Source organism: Leishmania donovani, chromosome 29, assembly GCF_000227135.1.
Source record: "Leishmania donovani BPK282A1 complete genome, chromosome 29".
Lineage (NCBI taxonomy): Eukaryota > Euglenozoa > Kinetoplastea > Trypanosomatida > Trypanosomatidae > Leishmania > Leishmania donovani.
Window position 1 is genome coordinate 590,267 of NC_018256.1, and position 13,667 is coordinate 603,933.

The 13,667-nt window shown below is 52.0% G+C and overlaps 1 protein-coding gene across 1 annotated transcript; it reads left to right on the forward strand.

Moving 5' to 3' along the window:
* Window positions 1-11,071: 11,071 nt before the first annotated feature.
* LDBPK_291470 (RNA binding protein, putative) lies at window positions 11,072-13,063 on the forward strand (the record flags this gene model as incomplete). Its single annotated transcript, XM_003862518.1, has 1 exon — window positions 11,072-13,063. The coding sequence occupies one exon, from the start codon at window positions 11,072-11,074 to the stop codon at window positions 13,061-13,063; it is 1,992 nt and encodes a 663-aa protein (XP_003862566.1).
* Between the last annotated feature and the right edge of the window lie 604 nt (window positions 13,064-13,667).

Sequence of the window (13,667 nt, forward strand, 5' to 3'; positions counted from 1 at the left end):
GGGCGTGCAAGGTCTCGGAGGGCCCTGGCCTGCGTGTGGCCGACTTCCTTGCTGCGCTCGCCCGGCATGCCCCCTTGATCGCCACCCCCTTCTACCCGCACGGCAGACGCCACGGCCTCCGCCCACGAGCGGGACCCTGAAGGCGGCCCTGCTTGGATCAGGGCATGCGGTCCACCCATGCGCGTGTGCCGCCGGGTGGCGCGGCATGCGTGCGGGGGAGGGCAAGAGAAGCCGATGGGACGCATGGCCCGATTTCGACGGCAGAACTGCTCGTCCTGGTCGACGCGGATGTGGCGGCAGTGCGACAGGGTGGCGTGTGAGCTGTGGTTGAATGATATATTTGCCGACTTGCCCGTGACAGAGTGCCAGGATGACGGTAGAGGGACGATTTGCGCGGCAAGGACGTGGTGTGCGTGGGTGCTTTGTGAACCTGTCTGTGCTTGTGGGGACTCCGATTGTGTGTGCTCGTATCTCTGTGTGGGCTGCGTTTTCGGGTTCTTTCTGCAGCGCTGTTTTCTGTTTTGTTGTCCGCCCAGGCGCATGCTGACCCCCCCACGAATGGGCTTGTTCTCGTTGCATTCGCCAGTCCATCTTACTCGTTTTTGGTGTTTTTGTCTCTTTTCGTTCTCGGCTGTTGTAGGCTCGGCGTCGTCTCCCCTTTTCGCGCTTTATTCGCTTTTCAGTGATCTCCCTCGTCTCGCGATCATCTGACGTCTTTGCTCAGCAGTGGCTTCGCTAAGGCGGTATTTCTTGTGCTGTGCATGCTTGCACTCGGGATGTTTTAGCCTGTGTTTGTCTTTTTTTGCATTAGTCTTTGTATGGTGCGCTCATTCACTTACTTTTGTGTTGTGCTCTATGTTTCGACGAGGCCCGAGCGTACCTGTCGAACCCGGATATGCTCTTCTCCTTGTTAGCCTCCACTGCCTCTTCTGCGTGAAGCTCTTCTTTCCCGGCGCCTGTAGCTTCCCATGGCCTACGCCCCGCACTCTGTGTCTAGTCCCCGTCATGCGTTGCTGTATTCGGCTTTGCGTTCTTTCCAATGGATACATGTGCTTTATGCTTCTTTTTTTTTGCTGTTCTATGCATACAGACGTGCTTGTGCTCGACCCTGGTGCTCCCCCTTCCGTACTCCTGGCCCATTCGCGTGTGCACAGGGTTAGGTGAGCACGCGCGCGTTCTCTGCCTTCCCTCTCTTTTTTGTTCTTCTTTTGCTTGACTTTGTCGTGTGCATGCGCTTTCGCTCGTTGCCTTTTTCTGTTTCGGGTGTCTGTCTTTTTTTTTTTTGTCTGTGTGCGTTCGTTCGCTGTGTGTCTTTCACTTGTGATGACTGTCGATCCTCCTCACGTGTGGGGTTCGTCTCCGGCATCCTCGTCCTCTTTTTTTTTCCTCCTCTTAATCCTTTCCCTTTTTGTTGTCCTCCTTCCTTCTATGTGCTTTCCGTCTCCCTCACTATCTCATCAGGTCTCTCATAGGCTTTTTGTTTTGTCTGTGCTTTTCTCCATGAAATGTGGGTACGGCATCCAAGTGCGCGGATCAGTGTGCTTGTGCTCTTGCGCTTGCGACGACAGCAACAGCAGCCATGCACTTGCAGGCGGCCACTCCCGCGAAAATAAAAACAAAAAGAGACGCAGTCAAAGAAGAAAAACACACAAAAAAAAAGACATGAGCGCACTGCACTTCGACATGCGCACCAGCCACGGTCCTACATGGACTCATATGAGAGACACCTTGTCTTTGTTCTTTTCGTAGCGTTCGCCCAGTCGCTTTACTTCAGCGACTCGTTCTCCGTTTCACTTTTTCCACCCCTGTGCTCCACCCTCATTGCCTTTACAGTTCTCGTTTCCGTGTTAGGTCTTCCCCATCGAGCCCACGCACGCGCATCTCCGCGTTTGCCGGTGTTCAGCAGCGTTCCTGTCTGTCTGTGCCGCGCGCATGCGAGGGCCTTTGTGAGGATGTGGCAGGACGACCTCTTCACCAAGGAAAAGGAAAGTAGGGAAGAAGATGTGAGGAAAGACATACGACGCACCGAAAGCACCCACCGACCACCAGTCAGGAAAGGACACCCTCTATAGGCGTTACTCGTGTATTTCTCGTTTTTTGTTGCTTGCGTGCAAGAGTGCGTTGCAGTCGTCCTTCTTCACGTCTTGTACAAACTGCCCCGCTGCTGTGCAAGAATCGGTAGATTCAGGGATTGCTGCCATATTCTTTTCCTTCTCATCTGACCGTTCTCTACCTTCCCCCTCTTTTTCCGGCGCGTTTCTCTAGTCTTCTCGCACCCAAGTACCGCGATCTACCCCTCGTGCTTCAGTCCTTGTCGTGCCCTTGTTCGGTAAAGCTGAAGATGAGCCAGTGCAGTCCCTACCTCTTACGCCCATTTCCTTTCGAGCGTTCGCACATCAGATGAGGTCCTTCTTTTTCCACTCCACCCACCACACACCACTTACCGCTCACCTTGCTCGCCACACACATGCACGGTATATGTGCATACGGAATGAAGAAATCATTTTTGCTTCACATGTGCCTGTTTTCTCTCCTTTGTGTTGTGCCCCAGTGCCAGGAAGCGATTCGAGCTTGCTCGAATTTGGTGTGCGCTCTCTCTCTCCCCCTCCCTCTCTCTATAATATGTATATATATATATTATATGTTTCTGTGCGTGCGCCGCCTCTGCTTTTATGCTCAACTGGAGCGTACAAACATGTCTTTGTGGTTAAGTTGCTGCTTTCTCGTTTGCTCGTTTTCCTTGCGTGCGTTGTGCGCGTGCTTCAACGCACACCAGTTGCAGTGCTCGTCTGTGCGGGTGCTGCTTTGCTTCCTTCTTGGTCTCTCTCTCTCGTCTGATTCGTTCTGCGCCGGTATGGCCCGATCATTCATCTCCACGCCGCTCTGGTCTCCTCCGCTCCCTCCGCCTATCCTCGAGAAGCTGATGGCCATGCGCACGAGCGCATACTCAGTCGCACTACACAAGCGAGGTCTATCGCTCTCCTCCTTCCTTTTGTCAACACTTGTTTTTCTAAATATTCCCTTTAACATGTTGTCCTCTTTCTCGTCAGTGCTGATCTCGTGCGTCGTTTCTCTTCTCCCTTTCCCTTCCAGGGCCGTATGCACGCGTGCGCGTGTAAGTGTCTTTGCTGCACTTTATCTCTTTCAGTTCGAAGCCCTTCGCATTTTGTTTAAGACGTGGAGTGTGCTAGAAGAAGATGCCTTGACCCCCTTTTTTGTTCTCTTGGGCCGCCGTCGAGATGCCTCATAGCGCTCGCTCTTTGTTCCCCGATTCCATGTGCCTAACACGTGCTGGACTGCTTTTTCTTCTCCTTTTCCGGAGTCAGCTGATACGCTCCCTTTGCCGTGTACTTTCCAGATTTCGAAGGCTGTTGGCGTTAACAGCATCCATCTTGCCGGGGTTGCTCTCAGTTTTCGTTGCTCCGCCTCGCTGCATCCACCTGCTGCGCGTTCTCTCTCTTCTGAACTACTGCAGAGGCACTCGCGCACACCAGCGACATGCGCACCCCTCCTTGCTACTGGAGGCCTTTTCGGACCACCTCCTTTTTTTTGTGCTGTATTTGTATGCTTCTGATTTACTTGGGGCATGCGTATGTGTGTTTATGTCGGCGCTTCTTTCCTTATACTTGTGCGTGTGCATTTTTTTTTGTGCGTGCCTCTTAATTCGACGCAGTCGCTTTTGGTTGGTTGGCTGGTTGCTGCTCCGCTTATTCCCTTCGTCGCTGCTTTCAGCGGACCGAGGGCGAAGGGGAGGGGTGCGACTCGAAAGAAAGAAGACACACATGCGTTTCTTTGATGTCTTATTGACTGTTTTCTTTTTTTTTTGCCGGTTCTTCTCTTGTGTTACTCTCCGTTCTCCATGTGTTTATTTTTTTTTTGTTGGATGCTTTCTTCGGTTGCCCACGGCTGCTTGTACCGGTCGCGCCCCTCTCTCATCCTCCTCGACGCTTTCCGATCTCTCCCATCCAGGTATTTTATTTTTTCTTTCAGAGCATATTATCCTTTGCTTGCCCCACAGACGTTTGATCTTGTCGCTGCTTTCTACTGTCTGCCAGTCTGCATCTTTGGTGCGTTGATGTCTTTGATCTTGTTTGTGTTGTCATGTAGCTGCTCTGCGATACCGCCCCCTCTTCGCTTGCTTCCCCATTTTTCATTTAGCTTGTCTGCCACTTTTCGTTGGTGGGTCTTTTCTCTTGATCGCTCGTCACCGGCCTCTCTCGCTTGGGGCCTTGGTTTGGCTTCTTCCGCCTTCTGGCTTCTATGGTTTGTTCGCGTACGTTTTATTTTTGTTTGCTCTGCGTCACCTTAACAATTCTCCATCATCTCTGGCTTATTGGACCCTCTCGCGCGCCTCCTTTTGATGTGAGCATAATACGTGAGCGTGTGTGTCTCTCCTTGGCTTTATCGCTTGTGTGCATGCGCGCGTGAGTGTGTTCGTGTTGCTCTGATTGCTCTCTTCCGCTTCATGGGTGCGTTGACTCTGTTGCTTGCGGTCTGTCTCCCCTTCTTTGCTGAATTCTGGAGTCTCCTCACCGACGCCACCGCAACCGCCGCCGCCGCCATCGCCAACGCTGCCCATCCCCCGTGCTTTGTGTTGACCCTTTCCTCCTTTTGTTGGAAAGACTGCGTATTGCATTTGTCTCTCCTTTCCTCTCGATTTCGATCGCACTCGTCTTCTTGTTCGCGTCATCCCGGCAGACGCACAGTGCTTTCTTATCTCCCCCCTCCCTCTCTCTCTCATTTTCTGTTGGCGCAGCTCTGCTCGTCCTGTGAACGGCAAACGATGCCTGCATGCGCCACCTCGCTTGCGTTTTTTTTTGTTTCGCTCGCTTTGCGGTTGTTGCGTTCAACGATCTTGCGGCCCCTCGGGACTCTTTCTCCTTTCTCTTGTTTCTCCCCGGCGCCTCTTTTGCTCGTGGTCGATTCTTTTGTTGTTGTTGTTCGTGCGCGCGTGCTTGTGTGTGAAAAGCATCATTGCTTGATGAGAGGCCTGGAAGGCCAGCTTCTGCTGTATGACCAAAAGCGAAAGACGGATAAAAGGAGTGTGCTGCGTGTGCGGTTGTGTCTGAGAATGTGCCGTGGCGAGTTGTTAGGAAGGCGCAGTCTTACATGGCCAGTTTTCACGGTCGCTTGTTGCGCTTCACACCGTCGCCGGTGTGAAATCGTGGAGTGATCAACACGCGCACACACACACCTTACAACCCTCGAGAAGACGTTGAAGGGGGTGTCTCGGCCCTTTCGCCTCTCGTTTTGCGGCCTTCACTCGGGCTTTTTTCTTCGCCGCTGCTCCTTTGCTTTTCCCCTCCGATTGTGCGCCATTCGGAAAGAATGGGGAGGAGATAGCGAAGGTCATGACAAGCTTGCGTAGTGCATCACAAGTCCCACCGCCAGGCCGAAAGTGCAACGAAAAACAAAAAAGGATGCGCAAGACTCCACACACACACACACAAAGAGCAACACTGTGACGGTAAGGTAGATGACGTTGACTAAGAGGGTGGGGACGGCAAGTATATGTAGGTATATGTGCTCGTAGATGGAGGGCTTTGGGTCGCACCGATTGCTCGTAGCTCTCGTATAATAGACTCTCTGTACCCTTGCACTGTCTGTGTTTGTGTGGTTCACAGGTATTTTGGTTGTCAGAGCGCCTCTGTGCGCGTGTGTGTGTGTGTGCTGCTTGTTGGTAAGCTATATATATTTTTCCTTCTAAACAAGTGAAAAAAAAGCGGTGATAGTGCTGGCAGTAAGCCTCCCTTTCCTTTTTTCATTTTGTTTTCGCTCTGATCATTCCTGTGTGTACGTGTGCGTGTGCGGTTATGTGCATCTGCGTTTGCACGTAATTATGTTTGTCTCGAAGTGTTATTATTATTTGGTGTTATTGTTTTCTCCCCTCTTTTTCGGCCACGACTGTGGGTTTCGTTCTCGTTTTCGCCGTTTTTTTTTTTGGGAGGGGGGGCTCGGTGGCGGTGTTTTTGCTTACGAAGGAATGCCAGGAAGAATGCCCACACCAAACATAGGTCGAAGAGTAAATCCGCAGGAGAAACAAACAAACAAAAAAAAACGAAAACGTCCCTTCCCCCAAAAAGTCGGTCAGGTATTAAGCGACGCTGGCGAGGTGGCGCACGTGTCAATAGGAGACTCTCTCTTGTAGGGAAGGAGAGAGCGGCAGTGGCCAAAGCAGGCTACTCCTCTATTTTTTTTTTGCGCTCTTGCCACCGGTGTGAAGTGAGCAGCGGGATGCAGTTGCAGAAACACCTGTTGTGCTCGTGCAGCACTCCAATAATGCAATTCCCCGGCTTCCATTTCTCCCTCCTTCACGATCAAGTCATGTCCGTGTGTGGGCGACTGCTCCTGCCATACCCCTTAGCCATTGCCCGCCTTCTGCGTCTTGCTCTGTGGAAAAACATTTTTCGTTCGCCTTTCCAACCCGACTTCTGACATCTCGTCGTTTTTCTCCCCCTCTCACGCCGATGCACGCACGCACACACATACACATACTCGCGCACATCAACACATCCGTGCATTAATCACCGGCTGGCCATCACCCCATAATAGACCTTGTGATTCGGCTACCCACATCAAAACGCAACAACATCCATATGTCTTTTTTTTTTGCCATTATCTTCGCTCCGCTGCCACTTTTACGGGTAGATTACCTAAAAACCGAAAGCACAAAGACCATAACGCCACTCCCCCCTCCGGAATCTATTCCTGCCTTGCTCACTCACTCGTGCTCGCTTGTGTATCTTTTTGTTCGTCTTTTTTTTCCCTGTTGCACCCGTCCCCTTCTCCCTCCCTCCAACGATCACAGAGCCGCGGTCGTGCACTTTGGGATTTGACGGATCTTGAGAAGGCCAAAGAAGCACCAGAACGCAAAAAAAAAAATGCGCGCAACAACAGCACACACCTTCAGCCAGCAAACAAAAAGGTCGGAGAAAGGGACGCGGGAATATTAAAGGCTGAATGAAGCCACCCACCCGCATACACATACAAACATGCATCTCTCTCTATATGTATCCATATATCTAGACGTATAACTATATATATATATATATAAACAGATAGAGATACACATATACAGATAGGCGCGTAAACTAGGACCAACATATCCCTCTCAGACACTCGCCCCACACACCTCCCCAGAATGCCCCGACGTTTCTTCCCTTAGCTGTCGTTCACTACGGTGTAGGTGTACCCAGAAACGGTGAATCATGACAAATCTCTATTCTTCTGTCTAGCAGCTAGTTGGCGAGATCAGCTCCATCCACTGGAACGAAAAAGGAACCAAACAGTTGGCTTCGTCCGAGTGGTGCCCAAAGGGCTGCTTTGCTATTTTTTTTTGTTTTTTTTTTTTTTTTTTTTGCTAACGTTGGTGAAACGCGCATGTGAACTTCTTTCTCGCCTTCTAAAACGTTTTTCTCGCACGCTTCAGTCGCGGGGCCGGGTGTTTTTTTTTTCTGCTTATTTGTCTCGTCACGTTCCCACTGCGAAAAAAAAAGTGTCGTGCCCTCTTGTGCTGGGGGTCTCTGCGGTTTCTTTCGGCCGGCCTCCGGCAGCGTCGCACGAGCGTGCGTTCGTGTGTGTCGGTCGTGATAGCTCCTCCTTTTCCTCTCTCTATGCTGAGTAGGATGCGAACTGTTTCTGCTGGCTTGCGTGCTAGGTCGAATCAGCTCTACTGCGGCCAACCCCTATCATGTCGGCCACCGGGTGAGAGATGATGGATAAGGAAGGGCGAACCCCACACTTGTATAGAATTCATGGAAAAGATAAACAGCGACTTCGTGAGAGAGAAATGCCGATTTCAACTTCTCTTTCCTTATGATTTTTAAACTTGTGGGCATCGCCCATAATAGGCTCGATACATGGGGTGGGAACTCCTCCAACACGATGGTCATCCTCTGCCCCCTCTTGCCCCCCTTCTCTCTCTGGTCTCTTTGATTTCGCACTGCTGAGGATAGAAAATATTCATCTTCGTCTTCTTCCATCTTTCCTGTGCGCCGTTGACGTCGAACACGTCAAACGCATCAAACACACACACACACACACGCACACATAAAAGGAAAAGAGCAACAACGCCCTCACCCCCTCTCTCCCCCTTCCCCAAAGAAGAAACACGCGCGGTACATGCAAAGAAAAAGTGCGAAGGAAAGAACGAGAAGAAAAAACAAACAAGAAGACACACCTCACTCCATTTTTTCTGTCGTTTTGGAGGATTCTCTTGTTGCTTCTTTCCCCCTCTAGGCGTCTTCCTTCTTTGTTTTGTTGTCGTTGTCACGGGCTTCCTCCTTCCCTCTCTCTGTCTGTCCTCAACACACGCGTTCTCTTTCTCTCTATCTGGAGTCCTCGGCCACATCAAGAACAGTAATCATACGGACTATTATCTGTCTCCTGCGTGCTTCTCTCTCTGTATATTTTTTGCTTGTAATTTTCACCTTTTTCTTATTTCTTACTGTTCTTCACTGCTTTTCTTTGCGCCCTCTTGATTTTTATTTTATTTTGTGCTCTTCCGTATTTCGAGACGCTTCTGTAGGAAGTGGTGCATCGAAACAAAAAAAAAGGAGAAAAGCAACAGCCGCAGGAAAGGAAGAAAGAAAAAGGAAACAACGGCAATCAGAAACGCCGAAGACGAAGGACAGTAAACATAGCACACTCGCGCAGACTCACGCACGCAAACTCGGATCTTGTGCTACCGCTCCTTCTCTTTCCTTTTTCTCTGTTTCCCTCTTGCCCAGCCGTTTCGTCGGTGCAAGCTTTTCCGCCCTTTCGTACGGTGCGCATTTTTTTTCGCTTTTCGCTCCGTCTCTGTGCACGCTTGCAGTCAGGTGTGTAAGAGTTCGAAGGAACGAGAGACTGGCGCACAAGCACAGACACCCCATTTCTCCGCTCTCGGTTGTTTTCTTTGTTGTTGTTCCTCCTCCTCCTTTTTTTTTTCGTGCCGGGGTTTCGCTGTCTATTGTCTGTCGTCTTCTCTTCCTGCGCTTATTTATTTCTTCTCCCCCTCTCTCTGTGTGCATGTGCATGAGTGTGTGTGCTCTGCTGTGTTCCCGCTACTTTTTCTTGTATCTCTTCTTCTTTTCCTGTTTTACTGTGTTTTTATTTTTTTTTTGCGGCGTACTGCACAAACCTTTAGTATTTTTTGCCTTCTTTTTTGCTTTTGCGCCTCTCTTCTCATTTCTGTTTTTCTTTTTCATTTTCGGACTGTTTTATCTCCACTTGTCTTCTGCGTTTTTTTCCCCCTCTCTCTCTCTGAGAGTGTTGTTGTCCTGTTATATGGGTAGTACTGCTCTTGTCGTTGTTAGCGCGTTCTGCTTGTGTTGGAGTTTTCAAAACTACAGCGGATAAGAACACCCTAAACCCTCGCATTTCTCTCGAGAAGAACGAGAAAGGAGCGAAAATAAAAAGCTGACTGACAACGCAGAAGAAGTTCATCTCCACCTCCTAGAAGAAGAAAAAAAAACAAATAATATTCCAAGTGCTTTCGGGCTTCGGCATCACACTCAGCTCCCCGGACGAGACGTGTCTTATCCTTGTCGTCGCGCTCTTTGTGCACCCAAACCCTTCCCCCCTCGTGTGCTTTTATGTGCTTGCTAGGGAACGAAAAAGCAGGTAGGACAGCACAGACGCCTCTTTGCAGCAGCTGCCCTCTTTTTTCTACTTCCGACGTTTTTCTCTAACAAAGGCTTCTCGCATATATGTGCACACGTATTTTTATTCCTGCTTATATCCCACTACTTTGATTGTTGCTTGATTGCTCTTCTTCTTCCACTCCTTCGTGCCTTCTCCGTTTCCCCCCTCTCCCTCCTCCTCCTCGCTTGTCGATTTGTGCTTTTCGTTCTCTCCCCCTCCCTCTCTCAAACCGACCCCCTTCTGGCTTCTTCCACCCGTGTACTCACCTTTGCAGAGTACGTGCGCGTGTCTTGCTCTGCATGTGCATAACCACACCCTCACTCCCTACTCGAGTGCACACACGTCTGTGTCTCCCCCCAGCCGCGCTTCGCGTGTCACCCATTCTGCCCTTTTGGCTTGTCTGTGGCTTTTTCTTTTCTTTTCTCCCCTCTCCCTCATCTCCCTTATTTCTTGTTTTCTGTGTTGTGTCGTTTTCAGCGCCACCCGTTCGCTGTGCGCAATTTTCTTTGTGTCTCTGCGCGCCCCTCTTGGACTCCACCCTCTTTCTTTCACGTAGCCTGTTTTATCAGCTATTCTTTTTTTTATAGTTTTCGGGCTTCCTCATTTCGTGTCTGTACGCATCTGCACTTTTTTGTTTCTTTGCGCGTGTGTGTATACGCGCGTGCGTGTGTGTGCTTGTCTTCTCCCCTCTTTTTTTTCCGTCCTCTGGTGCCTTTTTGTTTTTCCCACTCAAACGTAAGAATTTTTCGAGTGCCTCCTTTTCGTTCCGTCGGACCTTGCGGCTGGCTGTTGTGCTCCCCTTTTTCTTCGACCCTCTCTTACCCCTACGGCCCCCCTCCGCTGCCGCTCTATATTCTGTGAATTCCCTTTTTTTCTTTCTTGTTTTTGTGAGCGACAGGCGCTTTCTCCCTCGCCCCCTCCCTCGCTCCTCTCCCCCCCCCCACACACCGCACAAAGCAACCACCACATCACGTTTCTCTTGTGCGTGTGCGCGTTTGGTGTTCGCCGTTCCGGACTCGCGCGCGCGCTCTCCCCGCTCGGTTGAGGTTCCAAAGACTACCCCACCATTGATTTATCCATTCGTGCTTTGTTGTTGTTGCCTGACGGCATTTCCTGTTTTTTTTTTTTCGCGCCTCTGCGTCTGTGTGTGGTGTGGTGTTACGGAAGTTTCTTCTCTCGTTTTTTATTGTTTTGTGCTTTACTGACCATCTTCCTTTCGAATCTCTTTTTCTCTTGTGTCCGGGTGCTTACTTGTTATTGTTTCTGTCCTTTCTGTCGTGGTGCGCCTCGCCCGCTCCGAGTTTGCGTTACGGTTTGTGGGTAGATTGTGCGTTTTTTTTTTATTGCTCTTCTGTTCGATCACCTACAACTTGTATCGGCCTGCTGTTCTTCTATCTTCCGATCTTTTCAGCTATCTGTCCACCCACCTCCATCGTCACGCACAATAATGACCCGCCTCAACTCCTCTTGCGTCTCAGTGCAGAGGAACAGGTCGATTTGCCAGAGTGCTGCTTCGCCTGAAGCGGTGCTGCCGTCCGCTTCCATTCTGCCACCACCTACGAGAGAGGGAGCTTCTGCTGGCGTTGCGTATTCCCGCAGTGACGAAGGGCGCAGCAACGACAATGTGACCCCACAGACACTGAATGCGGTGAACTCGTTCGTGGCAAGTGGCAAGACGAAGAAGATTGCCTCGAACAGCAGCAGGTCCAGTGACTCAAACCTCTACCAACCGCGCGCCGCCGTGCAGAAGAATCAGGCTCCAGCTACGAACACACGTTCCAGCTGTGGCGCGGCGGCACCGAGGAAAGGCCGCAGCAGACGCGCTTCCACTGCGGCACATGCCACCGCCTCCAACGAGAGCAACCTGCACAACAGCAATCTTTTTATTTGCAACTTAGACACGAGGGTGAGCCAGGCAGAACTCGAGACAGCGTTTGCCGAGCACGGCACCATCCTGAGCTCTGCCGTCATGCGCGACATTCACACAGGCGAGAGTCTCGGCACCGCCTTTGTGCGGATGAGCTCGCACGATGAGGCTCGATGCACGATGGAGGCGATGAACGGCGTACACGTCGGCTCTCGTTCCATCTCTGTTCAGTGGGCGAGGCGCAGTGAGGGAGGGCCAGTTGGCGAAGCCCGCAAGAAGATCATGAAGCTGTTTGTGCGCAACATTCCCCTCGACTGCACGAAGATGGATCTAGAGGAGCTGTTTGGGGCGTACGGCAGTGTGCGCCAGGTGACGCTGCACAAGGACACGTCGCCGGTGCAGGATGAGGCGATGGTGCGGCTGATTGCGTTTGTGATCTACACCGAGGAGGGCGCGGCGGAGCGGGCGGCGCGGGAGGTGCACAACACGAAGCCGTTCGCGTCGTGCAACGGCATCCCCATCATGGTGAAGCTGGCTGAGGACCTAGCGAAGCACTACCGCGAACACAATCACCAACAACAGCAGCAACAGGGCGACTCGACCCCTACCGCAGCTGCCACCAAGCAGCGGCACCGGCGCAGCCACAGCCAGCGAAACAGCTTGACCCTTATAGAGAGTAAGAGCCCCAGCCACAAACAGACCATCAGCAGCGGTAACGCCGTCATGGGCCTGAGCAGCCACACCAGCAGCACCACGCTGAGCATCCACGCTGGTCAATCGGGCGGCGCCGATGCATCGATAGTAGATATGGGTGTTCCCTCTGACGTCTCGTTCTGCACAAATTACCCCCAGCTCACACCGCCGCAGTGCAACGTGCCACCGGTGAAAACACCGCTGGGCTCGATGACGCCAGCAACGCTTCTGCAGCAACACAGGATGAGCTGTGTGAGAGGTGCAGCTGCGTCCTCTGCCGCCCCGCTCTCTCCTTCCAACGCTCTTCAGTTTCTGGCGACAGCACCGTCAAACGCTGGCGGAAGGATGCCAGCGGTCAGTACCCCGACATGTAAAGGCGCGGCGACGGTGCCGTTCGTGGCGGGCTCGCAGCGGCCCTCGTTTATTGATATCCCCAACAGCCAAGTGGCGCAGAGCTTCTTCTTCAACAGTTCGACACCGCAGCTGTCGCAGTACGCGCCGCCTCAGCAGCAGCATCACCATCTGCAGCTTCCCCAATTGAGCGAGCTACCCATCAACGCGCCAGTGACGCCCAGGCTCTACCACTTGCCGACAGCTCACGCGGTTCCGGAGCGTCAGGACTCGCGCGCTGCAGTAGTGCTTCCAAACCCTCGCTGCGAGGCGCTTCCGGTACAGGGCCGCTCTATGGACGATTCGCAGCCCATAGTGGCCTACTCGGGCCCAGGGGAGGAGAGCGACCTGCGGATTGTCGATACCGCACCGGTAGCGCATCCGGTTTTGCTGCGCCCACAGCCGAACGTTAAAACGGCGCCGCCAAAGCTGCCGCAGACGTACCGCCACAACCCCTACATCAGCTGCAGCTTTATTCGCGTGGGCTGAAAAAGGCCCGCTGCTCTCCTGCTCCCTGCCTCTCTCTTTTTGTGTGCCGTACAAAACAGGCTTGGTGCCCGCTGCTCCTGGTCGTGCGGAGAGTATCCATCTGTGGCTTTTTTTTTGTATGGCGGTGCAAGTGCGTGTGGTGGCTCTCCTCGACCTCTCTCTTCTGCTTCGCTATGTTGTGCGCGGGCGTACATTCATCACATGGTGGTGTCTTCAGAGGGGGAGGGAAGGAAGGGCGAGGAGGGAAGACTTGCGTTCCATTTTCCACACACATGTGACATGTTTTTCTGTCTCGCTGACGCCGCTGCCGCTGTATGCTCTCTCTTACCGTGCACATGCGCGTGTTGCTTTGTGTGAGTCTGCCGAGCAACAGCAGCAGCAGACGCTTACGCAGCTCTCGCTCGGGCTTTTTTTCTTCAGTCGTTTCCACTTTTTCTGCTGCCACTCGTTTCTCTCACCCTCCCTCTCCTCAGTGCCTTCATCCCCCCATCCCCACATGCTTGTCTTCCTGTTTCGTTTGCCAGCTGTCTTTGTCTACTTCAATAACATACCCACCAGTGCTCTTCTCTTTTTATGCTTTTCTGCATACCTTCCTTCATATTGC